We start from the raw sequence: 24,988 nt of genomic DNA on the forward strand, positions 1-24,988 counted from the left end.
GTAACCAGTAAGCTTAGTGAATCAAATAATGAAACAAGCAAATTAAGATATCGTAATAATCAATCTGTGAATATGTTTTTGTTTTCTATTCCAACTTTAAGATTTTTGTAAATAAAAAGAAACATGTTCATTCTTTCTAAAACAAGTCTCTGACTGTTTATGTTGCCACTCTATGCCAGTTGAATTAAAGTAATGTGAAACAAATCGGACTAAAAACAAACTACAGTATATCACAGAAATCAGTACACCCCTTACATTTCATAAATATTTTAGTAAATCTTTTCATGTCACAACACTGACGAAATGACACTTGGCTACAATGTAAAGCAGTGAATATACAGCTTGTATAACAGTGTAAATGTGCTGTCCCCTCAAAATAACACAACACACAGCCATTAATGTCTAAACTGCTAGCAACAAAAGTGAGTACACCCCTAAGTGACAATGTCCATTCATTCAAATAGGCCAACTCTAATGCAACTTACTTTAGCATAGCAAGTCATAGAGTAGGCTGATTTGATACAGAGGAACTTACAGAGGAGCTGACTTACTAAATCCCTACTGATTCAATGGGCCTATTCTGATGTGATTTACTGTCCTAACCAACAGGAATTTGACCACTACTTCTAAAATGCTGACTATTTGTGAACAGCAAATGTTCCACGTGCACTACTGGCCTCTCAAAATGTTATGTGCTAGATCCAGATCTACCCTTCCAATCATGGGAGCATGTCCTGCATTTGCCAAAGGAAATGGAAAGCAGAAGCAGCTCTTTCTGAAGGAAGGATTGGGAAGATCATTGTTTTACCTCCTCCCACTTTCTACACAGTTCCAGAGTATCCTGACTCCCTCATAGAACACATGAGCTTGCAGGGGGCAGGATTGCTTTGCAGGATAACTCTGCAAAATATCATTTCTAGTGGGAGCTTTCCATGCATGGAATGGTACTCACTGGACTTCGAGATTATCACATGCATTTGGATTTATAGATCAAAGCCTGCATTTCTACTGACATTGAAATTTTAAAGACACTATGTGACATACAGAATATTTGACTGTTTTCTAGAATGCCAAGTAGGCACCTCCTAGTTAGCTGTGAACACATTTAATGACTTAGGAATTTTTTTTTCAATTACATGCAGTTCCGCTAGTTAGAAATAGTCCTTCCATGATCAGAAGCTGTTTTCTTCCATGTTTCCCTGAAAAAAGACAGGGTCTTATATTAATTTTTGCTCCAAAAATGCACCAGGGCTTATTTTCAGGGGATGTTTTATTTTTTTCACGTACAACAATCTACATTTATTCAAATACAGTCATGTCATCATCTTCTGGTTGCTGCACAGGGGTGGAGGGTGGGGTTTCACTTAACTGGGGCTTATTTTTGAGGCAGGGCTTATATTACGAGCATCCTGGAAAATCATACTAGAGCTTATCTTCAGGTTAGGTCTTAGTACTAGCAGAAGACTAGCTTTGGATTGGAACTTATATACCTGCGTTCTCTCCTCTGTATTCCTCAATATTCAAGTCTATTATTAATGTAGCACTACTAATCTTAATTAAGATGATCTTACCTTGGCCTCTCCATCTGGTAAGAAGAGATAAGCTCCACTCTTATCTCTGTTACTTGTGGTTCCATACCAAACAAACTCCAACTTTACACGATGGTTCTTATTATCTTCTTTTGTATTCACTTTCTAACAGGGAAAAAAAGTTAATGAGATCCATGTGTTACATTTTCATTTGGATACCACAATATTTACACATATTTTGTAACACACATACCTCGACAAGCCCAGAATTTCCAGAGAACCAGATTTTCATATAGGTATTCTCCAACATGATCTCATCCAAAGCATTCTGTATCTCTTTAACATTGAAAACTCTATCCGTCTTGACTAACTTAGCTTTATCATTGTGATAGAGATTATAATCAGCCAGTACAGTTTCCAAACTTGGTCCTTCCAGAAGCTGGTAAACTCCAAAACCCAAAGGTGGTACATGAGCCAAGAAAGAGATCTGTGGGGAGAAAATAAAATAAATGTTATTTTTCCAGTATCAAAAACAGACATGCAAGAAAAAAGAAAATCCTCTGGCTCTGAATAGGACTTCTTATATAGAAATTCTAACTTAGCACTAAAAACATTTCCAGTCAAAGCCAAAATCAGTTAGAAACAGGCATGTGAAAGTAAGTGTTACTTGAGGGGAAAGAAATATAGCAAGGACACAAACATTCTTAGCTTCAAAATCTTGGAGAATAGTTTGAATGCAACAAAACATCACTGTTTAGAGCTGCTGCATCCAAAGTCAGAATAGCCATGATGATGTTCATACTCTAGGAGGAAAGGAACAACAAGAAGAAAAATCCATACTTCAGGCAAAGGACAGAAAGATTGATTAAGAAAACAGTTATTTCACTTGCTTAGATTACACCATTCCTCTGGTGACTTCCAGTACTTGCTGAAATAATGTTTTTCTTTCATGCAACTCTAGGAAACTGTTTCAACACACTGTATGGGTTTGCTCAGAAACAGATAAAAAGTCGGCAAACATTTCCACAGAATATTATGAAAACTTTAACTGCACCCTTTGTTTTGCATTCCACAGCAACTGATACAGAGTCACTGTGCCTCTGATACCATTGGTGTGTACAGTAATTCTGATTACTTGCCATTAGAGATGGGGATATTAGAATTTGTATACGAATACCCCTATCTCTAGTTGCCATGGATGGCCCAAACCTCCATATATTTATCTAACTCCCCTTTAAGCACTCGAAGTGGATAGCCATCAAGACATTTTGTGGCAGTGAATTCCAGTTTAACTATGCAATATTTAAAGAAGTACTTCTTTTTGAGATATTTCATTTCTAATTCTCATTCATTTCTAAGTCTTTTAACACTGGCTGTTTGCACTGCTTTCATTGTATTTTAGCAGACCTCTGTGGTTTGTTATTTTAGCTACATGTAATTTGTAATTATAGGGACATGATGGTGCTGCAGGTTAAATCGCAGAAGCCTCTGTGTTGCAAGGTCAGAAGATCAGCAGTCGTAAGATGGAATCCATGCGATGGAGTGAGCTCCCATCACTTATCCCAGCTCCTGCCAACCTAGTAGTTCGAAAGCATGTAAAAATGTGAGTAGATAAATGGGTACCACCTCGGTGGGAAGGTAATGGCGTTCCATATCTAGTCACATTGGCCATGTGACCATGGAAACTGTCTTCAGACAAATGCTGGTTCCATGGCCTGGAAATGGGGATGGGCATCGCGTCCTAGAGTTGGAGATGACTGGACTAAATGTCAAGGGGTACCTTTACCTTTACCTAATTTGTAACTTAACTGTTACGTTGTTATGTGGATTGTTAATTATTCTGAGCTCTGATAAGCAAGTGAATATATAAATAATAGTTTATTTATTCCACTTCGTCGTCATCGTTAGTCGTGTCCGACTCTTCATGACCCCATGGACCAGAGCACGCCAGGCCCTCCTATCTTCCACTGCCTCCCGGAGTTAGGTCAAATTCATGTTGGTTGCTTTGATGACACTGTCCAACCATCTCATCCTCTGTCGTTCCCTTCTCCTCTTGCCTTCACACTTTCCTAACATCAAGGTTTTTTCCAAGGAGTCTTCTCTTCTCATGAGATGGCCAAAGTATTGGAGCCTCAGCTTCAAGATCTGTCCTTCCAGTGAGCACTCAGGGTTGATTTCCTTTAGAATTGATAGGTTTGTTCTCTTTGCAGTCCAGGGGACTCTCAAGAGTCTCCTCCAGCACCACAATTCAAAGGCATCAATTCTTCGGCGGTCTGCTTTCTTTATGGTCCAGCTCTCACTTCCATACATCACTACAGGAAAAACCATAGCTTTGACTATTCGAACTTTTGTCGGCAAGGTGAGGTCTCTGCTTTTTAAGATGCTGTCATGTTATTCCATTTACCTGGGAGTAATCTCTACGGAATTCAGGGGGTTTAGAGAACATGTAAATACTGAAGTATCTGTATATCTTATTTCTTTTTAAGTTTGGGAATAGTAACAAATTCCCAAAATTTATAAGTAAAATGTCCAAGACATTCTGCTTCAGGATTACTAAGCGAACAAGTGAGTTCTTTGTCTAGCAATTTTCTACTACTACCCAAGTAAGAAATATTAACATGCTCATCCAATACACGCTCACAGATTATATTACAAATAACTTGCCTGATATACATCATTTGTTATTTTAGCACTTCCATCCCATACTGCACCAAGCTGGACTAGAACAGATCTTCCAGAAGGAGACAGTACTTTAACTTTGGGTGTGTTCACATAGACTGAAACCACCGATGAACGATCTTGTTCTGTAGGATTATAAATCAAAAGGTACCTGCAAGAAACGTTGCCAAATCTTTACAAAAGCAATCTGATCAAATATTTCTGTTGTCAAAAATAAATTACACAAGGAAACCACCTAAATTGTGTGAACTAGTAAAACATTTCAAAGATATGCAGAACGCATATTTGTTATGCTGCCTAGGTACATACAGACGCTTCTCCTTGAATGCTTCAGGGGAAAATACACTGCAAAGACATTCTGTACCAACCCCTTATTCCAGGATAGATCTATCTACTTAGCTGAACCTTGGGATTTTGTTTTTTGAAATTCTAAAATACATTTATTAAATAAGTTTTAAAATGTGTCTTAAATATCCAGGGAACTTGTTACAAGCTACTGTATTCATTTTTTAAAAGAAACCATGTGGTATGCTTGAGTAAGGTGCAGATGAGCTCCCTCCCTGGATAGAAATGCCTTTCTCCACCAGAGGAAGTTACTTTATATCCAACCCCTCGTTTGTGTAAATCTCACAGCCAGGAAAAATAGCACAGAACAATATAGACATATCCTAAAATCCATATTTGCATATAATAGAAACACTTTGCTGTGGGAATGCTATCAAAGGCATGGCACATAATTTGCAGGTTTCTCTTCTTATGCTTGTTATCATATTGTAATGCTAGTTTAATTTACTAATATTCCTCTCTAAATTCTTATACAAACAAATATAATCTCAGTTGACCAAGATAAGTACTGTACACTGACTGAGCATACCCATCCATCCATCTGATATTTATAGAAGAAAACATTTAAAAGCACCTGACCAACAGGTTGAAAGCAAGATCAAGAAATTAGCTCTATCCACACTCTCATTTCCTTCTGTCATTATAACCAGCCTAGAAACACAGGAAAGAATATTCATATTGCTAAGCATTAAAATACTCATCACTTCAACTTACTTCAAATAATAGTGAAGGCAGACATTACAGGGATTTTATATTGCCTTTTTAGTTAAGTTATGCCATTCACACATAAGAAGGTTCTGCCATTATAAACTTCAAAATACTACTGCTTGCAAAAATAATGCCTGTTCAACTAATAACCTGAAATGTGGCAGCCATTAGTTCCTTGATGTTCTATAAATGTGCGAAATCCTGAACGACTCTAATAAATACTCCAAGAGGTCCAGGAGGGGGAAATATTCTGAAAATTTACATTTCTACTACTCGCTCTTTTATTCCATTTTTTGAAATGACTTATTGCACCTTCTTGTCAAATACAGTTGAAAATTACTAATATACTATGTCCAGTCTCATCAAAAAAGAAAACTCTAGCGGTTTGATTATTTTATGAGCAAGAAGTTCAAATGTTTTCAAAACTTCCTAATGTTTTCAGGTTCCATTAACATCTATGGCAGCAAGTGGTGGCAAAGTTACATTGCACACACCTTCATTCTGACGTTTTCAGGGGGGAAAGAACGTCTTCCTACATGCAATGTCTCTCCTTTTAATTTTGGAATTAGAACTCAAAGGCTTTGACTACATGTTGGAGACGCTCCAGATCTTTCCCTGGGATGTGATCTCTCTAGACCTCCTCCTGTCAAATTTTAAACTTCCCCCTCAAAATTCCCTTACAAAAATTTTCTCCTGTAAGGATCACCTGCAGCAGCTCTTGAGGGCCAGAAATGTGTGTACTCCAGGCCTTCTGGACTGGGCTTCCCTTCAACAAGTTAGAAATACTGAAGGACGATAGCACAAATATTGCCACTGGTTTGTAGGAGTCTTGATCTCCATTTCCCAGCAGTCCTTCCTGCCTTTGACTCTGGAAGGAGACTTGACCTCCTATGAAGGAGGAAGGAAAAAGAGGGGAAACAATACTAAGAGAGAAAGCACTACGCACTGAGACTGTGGCTGTGAGGCCTGGTATATCCAAAGATCGAACAGGTTATTTACTGGCAGTCTGGAAACAAAACACTGGGATTGTTGCTATACAAGTTCATTCTTGTATAGCCCTAAACAGCATAAAGCCCTAAACAGCCTGGCTCCCCCCCCCCTGCAATGAGTAATGACATGATGCCAATCATCAATATAACACAAAATCTCAACACAAACATCTTAACCTACTTAAGGAAGAATTTCATGAACGGCCTTCTATTTTGTTTTCTTTTCAAGTAAAAATACAACAGATCCCATATCTTCATGTGCAGAACTACAAAGGCTTCTACCTTTACACAGAGAGCAACAGACTGTGAAGCACGTGTTGTATTTTAATAAAGCAAAGCTAATATAAATCCAGACCAGACCCTTGATATTAGAGATTAAATTATCTTCCTACAGAAGGAAGACCAATAGACAAATCTAATAATTTTTTTCTATATATGGTTGCTTATGCATTGTACCTCTGACATCTTAAATACAGACAAAATGCAAATAAGCTTGTATAAGGCTTAAGGTAACATTATTATTTATGCAGTTATTTTGTGCTATTTAGTTACATGCTGCTTTACAAATAAAGAGCAGGCAGGCCATGTTCCAAGGGCCAATCAATCAAAAATAAATATACTGAATTTTAACATATAGTAGGGTTAAACAACAGAAATGCCATTCTATAATTCAACTGTACCTATCAGATGTATCCTTTAACACAATGGCTTTAAATGTGACATTATTGCAAAAGGAACTAGAACAATTGCATCACACTGAAATTAGAAACTTACTTTTCACTGATTAAAAAATATGTAAACTGCTTGAATGTCAGTGTCTCTCATATCTGTTTTGCCAAGGAGATTAAAGAGGTGCAGGAAATGAAAGCGCAAGACACAGGAATATCATACCCTAAGTCACTGTCTGTCTGAGAGAGGCACAAACAATGTTAGGAAAGAACTGAGTAACATTTGTGAAACAGATCTAAATAAAAGGTGAGGTTTTTTAAAAATCAAATATGCAACACAACAAGACTGGGGAAACAAAGAAAATAGTAACATCTGAGGCAAAGAAGAAAAATAAGCCCAAAAGTAAGAATTTGCCTTCTGTAACTTGTTGAGATTTCCACACTGGGAAAGAAGAAAAGCTATAACATGCATAGAAGCAGTATTCAGCAAAATGATTTACACATACGTGTGTGTGTGTGTGTGTGTGTGTGTGTGTGTGTGTGTGTGTGTGTGTGTGTGTGTGTGTGTGTGTGTGTGACAACTCTCAATAAAATAAATCTGCCATACCATATGTATCAGTTCTATCAGTCAAACATTGGCTGAAAACCTATTGAGTAACATAGTAAGTCATACTAGAGTAGGCCCACTGAATCTATGGAGTTTTGGTGAGAAAACTTCTCCATAAGTTCCATGGATTCAAATGAGCTTACTTTAGTTGCTACCCACTTTAGTGTAATAAGTTGGAACTAGAGTAGATACATTTAAATCAATACCAAGCAACAAGAGTTCAGCCACTGCATCATCTTTAACATAACAGTTATCTACAACCGTGAGAACACTAAACTCACAAAAAGACTGTACTTCACTTATACTACATGGCACAAAACAACAACCATCCATATGGAAGACAACTGCTGGATATAACCAACCCACAAAAACAAAAACAAAAAAACAAAGCAAAAAAACCAAGCATGGAGGCAGGCTTACTGAAGGAAGTTCTGGCACCTTCTAAAAGGCCTGATTAAAATTGGACTTAAGACAAGAACTTGGAGAAACTGAACAACTACCTCTCTTTCAGAGGCATAAAGGCAGCTGCGCTGCTCTCACCATTCAGAGCACTTCTTTGTGGCACTGCCTCAGGGTCTACTGCTGGAACTGATTTCCTCCTTCAAAAATTTAAAATTGCTCTCCTGTTTCGATCAGCCAGAAAGACCCTGAAGAAAAAAATTTCCAGTCAGAACAATTTTACCTCCAAACTAGTAGTGAGGCTTGGCCTACTCCATCAATTAAAGTGGCAAAATGCCAATGTCTTCCAAGCACTGCTTATTGGCAGGAGACTCTCACCACCACACTCTGTAGTTCCATGAATAGGAAGCAATCCTGACATGTACCTGACCTCTGGGGGCAATGAAGTAAAAATAGAATTTATAGCATTTAAACTGTTACTGTTCTTTATGACATCTTGGGGACATTACACGTGCAAAGAAATGATGCGGCAATCTAATAAAGACTTGATGACAAATACTGTATTGATTACACAGACAAAACAATAGATTTTTTTGAAAAGGCCCTAAAAATATTTTCCAAAATCAGACAGGAACAAAGGTGTTAACTTTTCTGCAAGGGAAAATTACTTACCTCTAATGACAAAGATCCGCTCATCAAGAATTTATAAGATATGTGCCTGGACAATGTGTCATACAAGTTGCAACCTGATAAATTAAATCGCATCAAGTCTGCACTGAAACCTAGAAAGCTTGCATATCTTGACCTCTTGAGTGTCAAGACATATTTTTAATAGTCTAATAAACACTTCAAATCCCATAGTGCTGTATCTCTTGACAGGAAATACATATGTAAATCAGTTGAATTCCTTTAGATATTTGAAGATTTCACAGATAAGTTCTAGGGCAATGCTAGATGACTATATTGTTAACGGCAAAAGTAAATTGAAGTAGCACTACTGTACAAAATTTTCTCTAATATAAGCATTACTTCACATTAAAATTTGTAAGACAATTTATATAAGTTAAAGGGAAACATCACATATTGTTCCTAGAATTCCCATTTCATTTCTAAACAAAGCAGGCCTACAAATATCAATTACAGTTAAGTATTTAAATTATGGTTAGAGACTCTCTGGTCCCCAACATGTTGCTGCACTCATCAGTTAAAGCCATTACAGCCAATGATTGGTCATGATGCAATCTACAGTCTGACAAAACCATATTCTTGACCATAGATATATTTTGAAAGGACACAAATGGACATTCAGAAGCCTAAAATTGTGCTTGACAATTTTAATAAAAACGGAGGACCTGCATATCATGCAACAAGAGTCAGTTCTCTTCCTGGTAGAGTGTAGGTTTGGGGCTGAAGGATAGGAGCACTCCCATTATTAGGGTTCATGAAAAGCCACAGGAATATATGAAGGATTAGCATTTTGCCATCATTAAACACACACAGGTGGTGGTTAAATAAGGCTCCCAGCTACGAAATCCTTTTGATATTCAGCTCTAACTTCACAAGCTAGTGGTACAGTTGCCACTAGGAATCTCATTCTTCAAGTGAGAAATTGGAGGAAAACTGCCCCCCACAGACTCAAATGAAGCACGCATGAGGCCTACCAACCTGAACCCAATTCTAGTTCAAAAAATGAAAAATATAAAAGGCTTAGTAGTGCCATCCCTTTCAGGAACCAATAGACCTGAAGAAAGAAGAACACTTCAGCTTTAACTCAGCAGTGTTTAGTCTCTCTTTAGGATATCAATGCTCAATACATCAGTAGTTCCATCTGTTTAAAAAATCTGAAGTGTCCTGAAACTTCCCACTTTCATCTATTTTGCACCATGACAGGAAGATTTCCTGGATTTTAAAAGACATTCTATTTGCTGAGAGTCTACAGGAGACCAGCAGAATACTTAAGTGCCATGCTGTTAACATGCTGGGCTGGGTTGGGTGTCGGGTACATCTCTCCCCACTTTATGATGGAGGGAAGGACATTCCAGAGGGCAAAGCAAGAAAGAATATCCTCTGGAAGTCCTGGGAAAGGAGAGTTTGGGAGGGAGAAAGGGACGGAAAAAAAAGAGAGATCAAATGAACAGCAATACACAGAAAGTAAACAGACAGAGAAGAAGAAAGAACATTTTCCTGCTATGCAAGTAATTGGAATTACTGTATTTGTCTATTCATGGGGGGGGGCATGCACTGCTGAAAAAATGGTTGGAGAAGTATAGCCTTACCAATAGAAACCTTGTTGCCCACCTGTGTGGCCTCTCACAGGGAAATAGGCTGAGGGGAGGGGAGCTCCTACCTCACCAGTGAAAGAAGAAATCACTCCATTCACTAGTGAGTGTGGGCAGTGAGAGTATGGTGGATTCTTCAGCATGATCTCATGGTCATAGTGATGTGCAGGGATACCACTGCAGTGTCACAATGTGAGGATACTAAAAATGGGAACAAGTGGCAATGAACTGAAGTTCAGTTCCATATCCAATGTTACCTTGGGAATATACTGATACTCTAAAAACCAATACAAACAAAACATTCACAAAAATCCACAGAAAAACACAGAAATGCCAGAAGTCAAAAACATGAGAAAACTTTTGTTGGATCAGAACAAAGATCTAACTACTTCTGTTTTCTGACCACATGATGACCAATTAGATGCCTCGGAAAAGCTCAGAAGCAGGACATGAACACACTGTCTTCTAGTATTCTGCAGAAATGACATACAGAGGCATGTTGTCTCTGCAGCAATAGATAGTTATCACAGCTAGTGGTCACTGCAAGCATATATTTAATCAGGATACCACCACAACGTGAAGGTCTCGTGGTCAGTCACTGCCAGTCACATCCCATCACTGTATACAAGAAGCTAAGGTTCTCCCCCACCTCCCCCAATATGTGACTGGATAGAATTGCAATTGTTATTTTAATGCTCATTCTCCTAGTTTGGAAAAATCCTTTAGGAGAAACCTGCATTTTCTTTTTTAAACCACCCTCAACAACTCTGTGTTGTCTAGAAGCACAGAACCTTTACTGTTCATTCTAACTCTTAGATTGCTGATGAACCAACCAGTGGAAAAGCATTCCTGCTGAGAGGTGGTCCACGGATGTTCAAATAGCTCTGTTACAAAAATGTCAAATATCTTGGTTCCAGTGCAGTACAGTCTTTACTAAGAATACCCCTGGTTAATGTCAGCAAAATAACTAAAGACAAGCATGCAAGTCTGAGAAAGAGTAAGATGTTAAATGAATTCAACAGAAAAAGCTTCCTTTGCAAAATCATAACAAGCCCGTGAACAGCCAGTAACAGACCACAGACATCTGGAAATAGTAACAAAACAAGCGCCAGAAGATGTCTCACTGAAATAAAGATAGGAAGAGTCAAGCATGGAATAGAATGAATTTTATCCTCTTTCACCTATACCCACATTCATTCATCATACCAGAGTGGCCAAAAGCATGTATTACGGGATCAAAGTTCCTGGCCCCATTCTTAGCTCTGCCATGAATGCAAAAGATAGCCACAAATAATCTATTCACTTGCCACTTCACATCTGTAATATAGTGCAATGTTGCTGATTATACTAACTTCAAAGACTGGCAGAGAATACTGGAAAAAAAGTGTGAAACATTTTTGGATTTTATATTTACACAACACTTACATATGATGGCTTCAACAAAATTAAATGCTCTCCTGAATTTTATAATGGCCAGGCAAAAGCTCAGAGCAAAAGTTAAATCTAGAAGGAAAAAGGCTTATAGAATCTCCATGCTCAATAGCCACCTATAATACATTCCCCCATCACTTTTTAAAAATTGGCATAAGATTGCCAGTGGCCCCAAATACATCACTAATCTTTATGATTATGATAGTGTGATAGAAGAACCAAAGCCTACACTTATTTACCGCAAATATTGAGACCATGGGTTTATTCAGCATCTCAGTTTGAACAGATGTGGAAAGAGAAATACTGCACCATCTGGTTCAGAACTAGATTTAACTGTGTTTATAATACCACCTATAGCTAGAAAGCCCCCACAGCTTGTGTATCTTTACTAGGACAAACCTGTTAAGACAGGAAAGTTCAAAATTTTTATTTTTTGGAACTAACCATACAGAGAACATGGTCATAATCCACAACTTCAAATTCTTTCATAAATAGATTCTAATCTGTAGCCTATGGGGCTTCTTCAAAATTATTTTAGGAGTTGTTGATCATAAAGAGAACAATGTATTCATTCCTCAAAAGCTAAGACAGTAGTTATTCCTATCCTCCTCTTTCTCCTTCTCTTCTACTGAGAAAGACACTGGAGCTGTAGTGACTGCTCTCTCAGATGAAGCTTTATAAAAGTGCCTCAGCCCAGGCTGATCCACACAAGACAGCCATAAGCAGAACTTCTGTAGAATAGAAATGAGATGTATAGAATCAGTCCTGCATTGTTCTGCAAGCTACAAATTCTAAGAGGACAGTATCAGTATAAGCTGTGCACAGATCCCAACTTTAGTTCCTCAATTAAGAAAAGTTGCCAAGAATACAAGTGTGTTAAATGCAGGACAGCACTATAGATACTGGTCCTATGTCTTTATCTGTTCTGCTGGTAGCCTTTCTGGTAACAATGGTGATCCCTGGTTTGAAATTTTATTACAGGCAATCAAGTAATTATTAAGTTTCAAGATTACAGTCATGGCCAAAAATATTGGCACCCTTGTGATTCTGTCAGAAAATGCAACCCTTCTCTCAGAAAACTGTTGCAGTTGCAAATGTTTTGGTACTCACATGTTCCTTTCTTCAGTTTGCTTTGGAACAACACATAAAAAGAGAGAAGAAAAGTCAAATCTGATACAATCCCACACAGAAACCCCAAAATGCACTGGCCAAAATTATTGGCAACCTGTCTAAATTGTAAGAAATAATTGCTTTTCAAGCATGTGGTGCTCCTTTAATTTGTATTTAGACACACCTGTCACAAGTAACAGGTGTGGGCAATATAGTAATCACAAGTGTAACCAGTTAAGATGGAGAAAAGTTAACTCAACCTTTGTGTGTGACCCTGAGCATGGAGAAAAGAATGAAGTGTAAAGAGTTGTCTGTGGATTTGAGAGAAAACAACTGTGGAAAAACATTGACAATCCTAAGGCTACAAGCCCATCTCCAGAGATCTTAATGTCCCTGTGTCCACTGTGCGCAATATCATCAAGAGATTTATAGCCCATGCCACTGTAGCTAACCTTCCTGGACGTGGACGGAAGAGCAAGATTACTGAAAAATTACAATGAAGGGTTGTTCGAATGGTGGATACAGAACCCAGATTAACTTCCCAACAAATTCAAGCTGATCTGCAGACACAGGGTATAACTGTGTCAGTTCCCACTATCCATCACCATCTAAATGAAATGGGATGCTACGGTAGGAGACCCAGGAGGACACCACTGCTGACACAAAGGCATAATAAAAAAGCAAGACTGGAGCATACAAAAACTTATGTGACAAATCACAATCCTTCTGGGAGAACGTGCTGTGGACAGATGAGACAAAAGTAGAGCTTTTAGGTCAAGGACATCATGGCACTGTTTACAGAAAAAGAAATGAGGCATTCAAAGAAAAGAACACAGTCCCTACAGTCAAACATGGTGGAGGTTCAAAGATGTTTTGGGGTTGCCTTGCTGCTTCTGGCACTGGATGCCTTGACTGTGTGAACAGTATCCTGAAATCTGATGATTACCAAAGAATTTTGGGGCACAAAGTAGTGGCTAGTGTCAGAAAGCTACGTCTCCACCAGAGGTCATGGGTCTTCCAGCAGGACAATGACCTGAACCACACAACACTTCAAAAAGCACTCAGAAATGGTTACAAACAAAGCGCTGGAGAGTTCTGAAATGGCCAGCAATGAGTCCAGATCTGAATCCCATAGAACACCTGTGGGGAGATCTCAAAATAGCAGTTGGGAGAAGCCATCCTTCAAATATGAAGGCCCTGGAGCAGTTTGCAAAAGAAGAGTGGTCCAAAATTCCAGTAGAGAGGTATAAGAAACACATTAATGGTTACTTACAGGAAGCGATTGATTTCTGTTATTTTTTCCAGATGGGGTGCTACCAAATATTACGTTAAGGGTGCCAATAATTTTGGCCAGTGCATTTTTGGGTTTCTGCGATTGTATCAGATTTGACTTTTCTTCTCTCTTTTTTGTGTTGTTCCAATGCAAACCAAAGAAATGAACATGTGAGTAACAAAACATATGCAACTGCAAAAATTTTCTGAGAGAAGGGTTGCATTTTCTGACAGAATTGCAAGGGTGCTAATATTCTTTTGACCATGACTGTATGTCAAAAGCAGCTCTTCTGTCTAACCTTACACATAATGTTAACTTAAATGGCATTTACCTTACTAGATGAACAAGACACCTATAATAGAAATAATTTGACTTTTACTTCTTAAAATCAGCTATAATATAAGAGAAAAGCAACTGCATCAAACAGAAAGACTGGTCCTGAAACACCTTTTCTTAAAACCTCAGCCAGAGATATTGTCAATCAGTTAGACAGAGAGAGAGAGATTTTAAGCATATAAGATATTCTTCTAGAAATCCATTTACTACTACTTTAGTAAGACAAGAAACTTCTTACTATCAGCAGCACCAGATTTGTTTTCAAACAATAAGTGATGTTTTGCCTTGCCCTAAGTACTTGCTAATGTATGATGATTTCGAAAGAGATAAAAAAAGCATTTATGCCATACAGTAGTTATCTTTTTAGTGCTTCATTTGCTTCTTCATTGTCTCTCCTTGTGGCAGCTTTTCAGAGCATATGTTTGCAGATGAAGTGGTACTTACTTATTTTCTAGATTTATATCCTTCTATATTGAAAAGTTACCAAATGTGAATCAAATTTGATATGAATGGGTGGGTGCGCGCACGCACACACACACACACATTAATGTATTTGGCTTTGAACTTGCTATACATGCAAAAAAAATGAAGAGACTACTCTATAGTACACTCTTAATTATTGACAAATAAAGCATATGCATCAAATTTTAAGGATATTTCCAACACATAATTTAACTCTAGGTCATTTATGAAAAACAAATACATAAAATATTTTGCTATCTCATAAACTGAAGACAATACTACCCACCAACTACAAAATGATTATTATATTTATACTCAACGTTCCACCAGGATGTATTCAAAACAGCAGCCTACTATTAAACCTCACAATTTCAAAATTAAAGCTAAAAATATAACGATGGGTTGGATCCAGAATTGAGCCATCAGCAATGGAAGTGTTACGTCTGCTAACAGAGGGAAGAAACCGGGATCTTCCTTCTCTGTGGAGTCCTCAGCGCCTCCTCACATTCTGTTCCAGAAGGTTCCCCGGAGATTGCCCAGGGAATGAGAATCTGGCAACCAGTACCTCCCTTCTACCACTTAAGAGAATCATCCCTCACATTTTGCTAGTTCTGCACAGCTCTAGATCCAATCCAGTTTATACCTTCGTTATAAATACTGTACATCTTTTCTATATTCAAGCAGCATTATTTGATATTCAAGGCTTGTTTATTAATCATCAGAGATAACAAGGTTTTTTTTTTCCTGCTGAGGGCCACATTCCCAGATGCAGAAGGGAGAGCACAGTGCTGCAGGATTCCACAACATCTTTCCTCTGTGCATCTGTGCCACCTTTTCTCTCTCAATCCCTCTGTCATTCACCCATGCAGAGAGAGAGAGAGAGAAAGAGAAGCAATTCTTAGAGGGCTGCTCTGGAGAGCAAGAGTGAATCCACAGCATCCTTAAAGCCATGCTGAATTACATCAAGAACTATATACAGCCCCCACACCATGTTTCCCACTACAGAAAACCAAACCATGTTGCTTTTTCTTTGTACTTTTTTGCAAGTTATTTGCTATCACTTTGAATCAGATTATGTACAAAATATCTGTTTATCTTCCAATTTTTAATGATATTTTCAAATATTAAGCAGCAAAGTATTTACCTTGGTTGGCTACTCAATTGCAGGACAGTCTTGTGTGGCAAAGAGTCTTGTGATGACTGGGCATCATCCTATCAATGGGGGAAATTTGCAGAAATTTGTTTTAAACATCAGGAAACAAACATTCATTTTAAAATCCACCCAGGACACAATACTATCCCCATACATGACAGTTAAGCCTGCCAAATTCAGCAGCATGTGCTCCTTTGCATGTATGCATATATCTGTGTTGTGTGTGCATTTTCTGCATGGAGTTGCTATGTTGTGTATTGTTACCAGGAAAGTGGCTTGCGTTGGGTGCTATTGCTACGGATTCTGGAATTGGTGAATTTTTCTTCTGCTTTGTGCACATACAAGCACAAGGTGCATATTTCCATTTCCCAGAGTGATCAAGTTACCTGTTCTTTAATCTCAGCCATTTCCAATGCTGTGAAATGTTCAATTGAGAGGTACTACTGTATGTTCGGGAGCTCAGCTTCACAGTACTCAGTTCCTTGGAAGGCTGTCTGTTCACTTCAACAGTTTGCCTTCGCTGGAATGAGTATTTTGTGTTTGGTTGAATCAATCACTGCAGTCATTTTGGAATAAGGTCCACAAGTACTTTCTCAATACTAAAATGTATCCACCAATCTAAGAAAATTGGGGACTTTTGTCTTACTCTCTGCAAGCATATTTAGGCTTATGCAATGTTCAGTGAGCTACTTTTGATTCAGAAAAAGGCTTTTTATACGCATATTCTTCCTCCCAAGGATGAATATAGTCTTCAAGCAAGTATCGCACATAAATATGGTCAACTTGGCCTAGTGTCATTAAAGGGCCAGTCCAGGTTTAAGGATCACTCTTTATAAAGTATTTCCAGCCGCCTCCTGTCAAGAACCTAACATGACTGACCACATCACCAATTGTGGCTGTATTTCTGAAAATAAGCCACCAGTCATGAGAACTGTTTCCAGAAACTCACCATTGTAAGGAATGGTGTTGATGGGTTGTAACTATACATTTCTTGGTCCTTTAGAATAAGAATGTGAGCAGAATCAGTGATGATTTTCTTCAAGTTCATTAACGAATGGAAAAGCCTGTGAATAAAATAAATACTGCAGCTCTGGAAGGCTTAACTTAAGCATTCTTTATCTTAAAGGACTTGAGGGGGAAAAGAGCGAAATTACTAAATTTTGGCTAACATGGAGCTATTAATCAGGTGGCTTAAACATAAGACAAGCAAGAGAAAAATACAAGCCAAAATCTTATACCAGTGTGTCCAAAAATGAAAACCCAGAAGTAAGATACAGTCTTAAAACAAGAAATGTACAGAGGTTCAACATAACTGCAACACTCACCTGGTACCATAATCAACAACTACCCAATCTTTAGCTGTCCCTGTGATTGCATCATGATGTTGAAAAAGTCCTAGGTTTCTCCTGGCCTCTGTCAATAATTTGTAATGGTCTACTGATGGAAATACTTTCATTTTCTCAAACTTTTTGGTCTGCACCAAGGCCAAAGAATACAGAATTTCTGCAGCCCTGAAATAAAGGGGACATTTTATCACTTAATTACAATAATGTATTTAGTAAGTCAACCTCATTTTATGTAGAAGTTGCAGAATCCTATACTTTTATTGGAAAAAAAATAAACATTTGAACATACTACTGCATATTTCAACCAGAACACACACACACGGTGAAATACTCAAAATTCTCTCCTAGAGAGCTGTACTGTTTTATTTTAGGGAAATGCACCAGGACATTCTTGAGTTATTTCTAGTTTCGGAAAACAGATCTTCCTGAGCCCAAATGTCTCTGGATGGGCAGGAATGGCAATTTTTTTAAAAAAAAAAATGAAAACATGAGGCAATGTTGGGGGCTTGCACTTGGTCTGTGAGGGTGGAATGTTGCCTGTATGCCACAGTTTACCTACTTGTGATGTAAGGCCATCAAGAAATAATTCCCACTCATCCCCACAAAGCATGATGCTAAACTAAGCAGTATCCTCTCTGCAGTCCTGACCAGAAGGGCTAACAGCCAAGGATGATGAAGAATGCAGTTCAAGGATATCTGGAGGACAACAGGTCGTCATCACTAATATGTACCCCAACACATGTTTGCTCCACACTATCCTTTCTCGCTCAGAGAAGCAGTGATGGTTAGGGGGCTGTCCCAGAATCTTCACTTTGGGGATACAGATAGGGTTACCAGGAAGGTTCTCTTTTTTTTTAAGGAAAAGAAAGAAAGGCACCTCTGCCTGCCACTTTCTGGAGGCCCAAATAGCAGAATGGAATAGCTCTGCGCTGCTTTTTTTGAATGGAGAAATGGCACAGTGGTGGCACGAGGCAAAGATTAGGAGCTGACAACAGCAAGAGAGAAAGCATAAAAGCATTATCAGCGCAGAAAAACATGTGTACATAATACACGTTAAGGCAATGTAGCCTGAGTGTGCTCTGTGAACATGGATCTCAGTTGGGAAGGAACAGCGTGGAGTGGCTGAGAAAGAAAGGCTGAGGAAAATATATTGATATTAAAAGAGACACTGATATAATAGAAATAACTGTTTCATTGTATTGACAGGTGCCTTCCTACTTCACCTTGAAAAGATATTTTGAATGCCAGCCAAGGTCAGAAGTGAGTGGTGCTTCATGAAACAACGTAAAAAAAAAAATCAAGACTATACTGCAGCTAGATTTGGATATGCATCTCAGGTGTCACTCCAGTGCAAACTGAATATGCTCAGTTGGCACATAATCCTAACTGGGGAAGGGAGGAAGGGAAGGCAGTGGACCTCAGTTGTCCTGGTACAAGAAACATAACAAACTGCAACATTCTATTGCAGGGCCCTAGTTATCTCAACCTGGCTAATCAAAGCAGCCAGGTCTGTGACAACTGAATGGGCTACTGCAATAATTAATGGGCCTCTCCAGGAGGGCACGGTTCCTTTTGCCCTCAAGGAGACACTCATTAGGCCCATTAGGAAGACGCTGAACTTGGCAGTGGAGAGTACTGGCAATTATAGGCCCATTGCCAATGTTTCTTTTCTTAGCAAAGTAGTAGAGAGGGTGGTAGCCGACCAGCTTCAGGCCCTATTGGATGAAACCAATGCTCTGGATATATTTCAGTTGGGCTTCAGGCTGCGTCACAGCATGGAAATGGCATTGGTCACCCTGTTGGATGACCTATTGAGGGAGTCCAATAGTGGCAAAATGTCCTTGTTGGTTCTCCTTGACATCTCACCCACCTTTGACACCATCGACCACAGTATCCTCCTGGGGAAGCTCTCCAAGTTAGGGATCGGTGGTCCTGCTTTTGCTTGACTCTGGTCCTTCTTAGAGGGTCGTCCCCAGAGAGTACAGATTGGGGAGGATGTATTGGACCCATGGTTCCTCAATTGTGGGGTTCTGCAGGGTTCGATCATCTCCCCGATGCTGATTAATATCTATATGGGGCCTCTGGGTGGAGTAATCCAGGGGTGTGGAGCATCATGTCACCAGTATGCTGATGACACTCAGCTCTACATCTCCTTTTTTCCATCTGCAGTGGATGCCATTACATCTCTTGAGTGCTGCCTGGGGGTCATTCTGCAATGGATGCAACTGAATGGACTGAGGTTGAATCCGGACAAGACGGAGGTCTTGAGGGTGGGTGATCCCAGCATGAGTGCTTTGGGAAACTCCCTCTCTTCTGGAGGGGGGTGACCCTCACCACAAAGAGTGTGGTTTGCAGTCTGGGGGTTCATCTTGACTCAGCGCTTACCATGAAGACCCAGGTAGCATCTGTGGTTTGCTCTGCCCATTTACATCTATGGCGGATTGCCCAGCTGCGTTCCTATCTTGACGTTGAGTTGCTCACCACGCTTGTCCATGTGCTTGTAGTCTTGAGATTAGACTACTGTAATGCTCTCTACATGGAGCTTCCTTTGAGATCGATGCGGAAGCTTCAAATGGTCCAGAATACTGCAGCCAGGTCACTAACTGGGGTGAAAAGTTTCCATCATATTTCCCCCACTCTGGCCGCCTTACACTGGTTACCTATCCACTTCTACATTGACTTCAAGGTACTTACAATTACATATAAAGCCCTAAATGGCTTAGGACCTCAATACCTGGCAGAGCGCCTCCTCCCACCTAGATCTACCCGTATCACCCATTCTAGCCAGGCTGCATGGCTGAGGGGCCTAATCTCAAGAGAGGCCCGAAAGGAAAAAACTAAACGGGCCTTCTCGACAGTGTCCCCTCGCCTTTGGAACACATTGCCCACGGAGATTCGCCTGGACCCCTCACTGGGAGCTTTCAAAAGTAAATTGAAGACCTGGTTCTTTTGGCAGGCCTTCCCACCAGCTAGTACTTAGGCTCCTACGCTCGTCTTTTCCATCTTGGATTTTCATATATTATTTTTGTTTTATTTTTACTGTTTGTTTTAATCCTATCTGTGTTTGATTGTAAACCGCCCAGAGTGGATTTCTCCAGATGGGCAGTATAAAAATCAAATCAATCAATCAATAAATTAAATAAAATATTAATAGTAGCTTCAATTCACCCAGTGCTGGCATTCATATAATCAAATTGGCACCCTTCATACTTATGAAGCAGCTGGCTGGATAGATCAGCAGCTTAGGTTTCTGGCTGCAGAGCCAGATATTGGGAGTTCAATTCTCCATTACACCTCCTATAAGCAGAGCCAACCTGTGTGGCCTTGGGCAAGCTGCACAGTCCCAGGACACTCCCAGAAGAAGAGAACGGTAAACCACTTCTGTGCATTCTCTACCTGGAAAATCCTGAAAAGGGTCACCATAAAGATCATCAACAGATAATGATGATCATAATAATACATATGAAGGGGGTCTCAAACAGACTTTTGAAAGCCATCTCGGTTTGCAAATGTACAAAACTTCTTTGAGCTGAAAAGTTTTTACAAATCTTGGGAAGGCAGAGAAGGAAGCACTCAAGATTGGAAGATATTGCTACGGGCCTTACCTGTTTCAGCCAAAACTTGAATAAAATTAAGAAAACACTGTTGACAGAAAGCATTCCAATGCTATTTACTGTGTTAAATATAATGGTATTCTAGAAGACTCTGCTGTACGTAATGATAATCAACAGATGTTCCATTAAAATTCAAAATCTATTACTTTTTTAGCACATAGAAATATGCTAGCAGATTCTACCCACATTGAAAGGCAGGACTATCATTTTGGAAGCATTTGTTACATGAATCTTAACACATTTCAGAGCACGGATATTCAAACAAATACTACTTACCTTAAATATGACTCTAAAATCCTATCTAGACGCTTGTAAAAGGGCCGTGATGTAAAATACCCACTCCAGTAATGATGATCTCTGTCGGCATATGTGAAGAAATCTCCACTAAGAACAGGGAATGCTGAATTGCTCTTCTTTTCATCCAAATCACTAGCTTTACGTAGTGCGGCAAAATAATCTGACAAAGTCCCGAACTGAGCCTGAAACAAAGCAGAAGTTTGTTTCCTGTAAGCCCTTAAAGAAAGTGGATGAGATGGGGAAGAGCTTGTTCAGGTTGTTTTCACATATCATAAATTGTCATGTATGATACTGCAATATACTAATGGGAGAATGTTTAAAACAGAAATTTCCTTCTCTATATCCCTCTGCCCTGTCTCACACTACAGAGAGTAGAGAGGTTACCATGGTTCTTCTAGTGGCCCTCTGTGAACCCACACAATTGGGTTGTCCTGCACCTGCGCAGGACCTCTCAGAGGTTTCTAGAGCTTAAAGACATGTGATTAGTAGGACGTTTCCCCGTGGAGTGCATGCTTCGCCCACCAGACGTCCCCTCAGTTCCTGTAAGAGTCCACCACTGTCAAAGAACTATATTAAAAAAAGACAATGTGACGGGCCGAGGAGAGGCAGGCGGGATGTGTGGATTCACAGAGGACCACTAGAAGAACCATGGTTACAGGTAGGTAACCTCTCTTTCTTCTTCATGGCCTCTGTGAATGCACACAATTGGTGACTGACAAGCTCACTTACCACATGGTGGGACGTCACGGTAAAACTGAGGTCAAAACTGCTCTGTCAAAAGCAGCATCATTTTTTGCCCAGACATCAATACGGTAATGTCTCATGAAGGCCAATGGAGTAGACCATGCAGCAGATGTGAGGAAGATCTATTCCCCGCTGGAAGGCAGTAGAAGTTGACAGCGCTGTGATAGAATGAGCCTTAAAGTGTTCAGGCAGTGTTTTGCCTGCTGGCTTGTGGGCCAATGAAATGGTTTGAACAATCCATCGAGACATATTTTGAGGCGAAGCGGGAGCACCCTTATGGAGGCCATGAAAACATAGAAAAAGTCTTGGTGATTTTCTGAATGATTTAGTCCTATCAATGTAGAAGGCCAAGGAGCGTCTTACATCAAGCATATGGCGCATGCGTTCAATAGGTTTAGAAGGAGACAGAAATAAAGTAGATAGAATTAATGGCTAATTAAGGTGGGTGCTTCCTTGCTTCTTTATATAGTAAAGAGCTGTCGTATTATCTATAGCGAGATGTACGGCTTGTTCTGCAATGAGAGGTAAAAAGGCGTGAAAGGCCTTGATGATCGCTAAAAGTTTGAGGTGGTTGATATGTAATAATTTCTCTCTTGTTTTCCATAGGCCATGGATTTTGTGATGTTGATAATGGGCTCCCCATTCCGAGGGGCTAGCATTGGTGGTGACCTGTATCATGAGTTGTAGTGGTTGGAAGGGTCTGTTGATGAGCAAGTGAGGAAGAGATGTCTACCAGTGAGTTGACAGGCGAGCTCAGGTGTTACTGTGAGGCGTTTGGATGGATGGTCTATCATGGGATAGAATAATGATAGGTACCATGATTGAAGAGAGGTCTTCAATTTGTGATTTGGTATCATCTGAGATGCTGGCAGATCTCAGCCAGGCATGTCATTTTAGGGTGATAGAAGTTGACATAGTCTTAGAAGCGGCATCTGCGGTATGGTGAGAAACAATTTATTGTTGTTTAGCCAGAGTTGTAGCCTCAGCGTGGATGTTTGGGGATTCTGTCTTGGAATGTCAGGAGCTGCTTGGAGTATGGGTAGAATTTTGTTCCACAGTTGGCGATGGTAGGCGCCCAGTGAGGCTTGGTAGTTTGCAACCCTTATAAGGAAGGATGTAAGAGAACATAGGTGTCTGCCTAAGATATCAAGTTTTCTCCCCTCTTGGTTAGTAGGGGCTACAGAGGATGTATTACATGCTCTGAACTGATTGGATTAGACATTGATCGAGTTCGGTGTAGGATGTTTAGAGAGAAACGTGGTATCAGGACCATGGGTTTTATAATAATTCTCTACATGCCTCAAGATTTGTAGTGAGGAAGGGGGTTTGTCCCATGATTCTTTCACCAATTCAAGGATAACAGGGATGAATGTCAAACTGACAAGTGGCGTCTTGTCCTAATTAAGGTCGTCAAAGACCAGATCTTGTCTTTGAGGTGGTGATTCTTCTATGTCTAATTGTAAGGATTTTGCCATTCGTAACACTAGTTGAGAGTAGGAGGTAAAATCTTCTGATGGGGAAGGTGGGTGATTCTCAGTGACATCAGAAGAAGGGGTAGGTAGATTAGAGGGAGATTCTTGAGAAACATCAGAGTTGGAATCTGGAATGGAACAAGAAGAGTCTGAAGATGGTGATTGCTGTGGAGGTTTAGTCGTCGATACCAAGGTAGGTGGTAACTGTGGAGTAGTACATTGTTCAGTGTCGGTAGAAGGAGGGGGAGGACCCTTATAAGTGGTAGTAACTCAGATAGGTTTGGTGTTGAGATTGTTTGGAGGATTGCCTCACTCATTTGGATTGAGAGTGTTCTTGGACAGGTGGGAGAAGAGTGCGTTTGAGAGCTGATTTGGTGAGGATCGACATGTGGTATGTCGATGTCTGGTACGTAGTAGAAGGACGATGTTGGTGTCCCAGTGGTGAAGGCGAAGCAGACGATGAATGTTGAGATGGATAAATATATCTCACCCTTTTAGGATCATCATAATATGCATGCTCAACCAAGTTGTCAGGGTAATAGGGGTCATAACGATGGTATGAATCCCTCTGTTCATATCTAAGTTGGTACTGAGATGGTTCAGGATAGTAATAATATTCCCTGTGTGATGGGTCATACTGGACTGGCGACAGGTGTCGTCTCTTTGCTCAATGTTTTCTAGGAGACTGGTGAGATGATGCAGATCCAGAGACTAGAATAGGTATCATCTGCCCTAAAGATGTAGGGCTTGAATGGGCCGAGCCTGAGCTGGAATGAACAACAGCCAAAGCTGGGCCAGTACTCGGTGAAAGGCTGGCAACAGAAGTAGCAGCCTGAGCCAATGCCAAAGTTTGATCATCTCTAGACAACTCCTCAAGGATCGGTGACGGTAATACTGATTGAGGTGGATCAATACGGGTCGATTTCATTGGTTTTTTTGTGGGTTTTTTGTTGGGTTTTTTTTGTCTTTTGAGGTTTATCTTTCTTTTTCTTAGAAGAGTCATCAGGACGGGTTGGGGCCTTCGACGCGGACGTCAAAGTCAATTTCAAATGGTCCTTTTGCCGAGGCGAAGGATTCGTCGGGCTCAATATCGGGTGAGGAATTTCACAACGTTTAGGAGTTGGAGACATCGGCGGATCCATGGGAACCAGATATAAAGATTTTTTTTCCCAGAGGTAAGAGCGGAGCCTTTGAGGTTGTAGTTTTAAGGCAGGTTTTGTAAGCTTTTAACACTTGGGACAGGAGGGTGTTTGATGTTGTTCCCTGAGACAAAAAAGGCAACGGTCATGTCCATCAGTAAGCGGGATCTTACCGTTTGAAGGGCCCGGGAGGGGCCATAAAAGGTGGGGAAAGAGAATGGAGAAGGGGGGGGAGGAAATACTGCATGAAGACTGAAAACTAGTCAGCTGAAAGGGGAAAAGAGATAACTCACAGGGGGAAAACATCCAAAGAAAGATGATTAAAAAATAAAGGATCTAAATGATCAAAAATCTCAACAATAGTACAATTGCTCTAACGTTCTGAAATAGGTCCAATCTAAGTGGTGT

The 24,988-nt window shown here is 39.9% G+C and overlaps 1 protein-coding gene across 1 annotated transcript in view; it reads right to left on the minus strand.

Annotated features, from left to right (window-relative positions):
- MAN2A1 (mannosidase alpha class 2A member 1) overlaps positions 1-24,988 on the minus strand; it is an 88,158-nt gene that overhangs the window by 22,914 nt on the left and 40,256 nt on the right. Inside the window, exons 9-15 of the mRNA XM_020779994.3 lie at positions 21,205-21,407; positions 17,294-17,479; positions 16,918-17,032; positions 15,960-16,027; positions 4,194-4,359; positions 1,783-2,016; positions 1,572-1,694 (exon numbers count right to left, since the gene is read on the minus strand). Of these exons, the coding sequence (XP_020635653.2) occupies positions 1,572-1,694; positions 1,783-2,016; positions 4,194-4,359; positions 15,960-16,027; positions 16,918-17,032; positions 17,294-17,479; positions 21,205-21,407 (1,095 nt within the window). The remainder of the gene's footprint in view (positions 1-1,571; positions 1,695-1,782; positions 2,017-4,193; positions 4,360-15,959; positions 16,028-16,917; positions 17,033-17,293; positions 17,480-21,204; positions 21,408-24,988) is intronic.

The sequence above is a fragment of the Pogona vitticeps genome, chromosome 2 (genome assembly GCF_051106095.1).
Source record: "Pogona vitticeps strain Pit_001003342236 chromosome 2, PviZW2.1, whole genome shotgun sequence".
Lineage (NCBI taxonomy): Eukaryota > Metazoa > Chordata > Lepidosauria > Squamata > Agamidae > Pogona > Pogona vitticeps.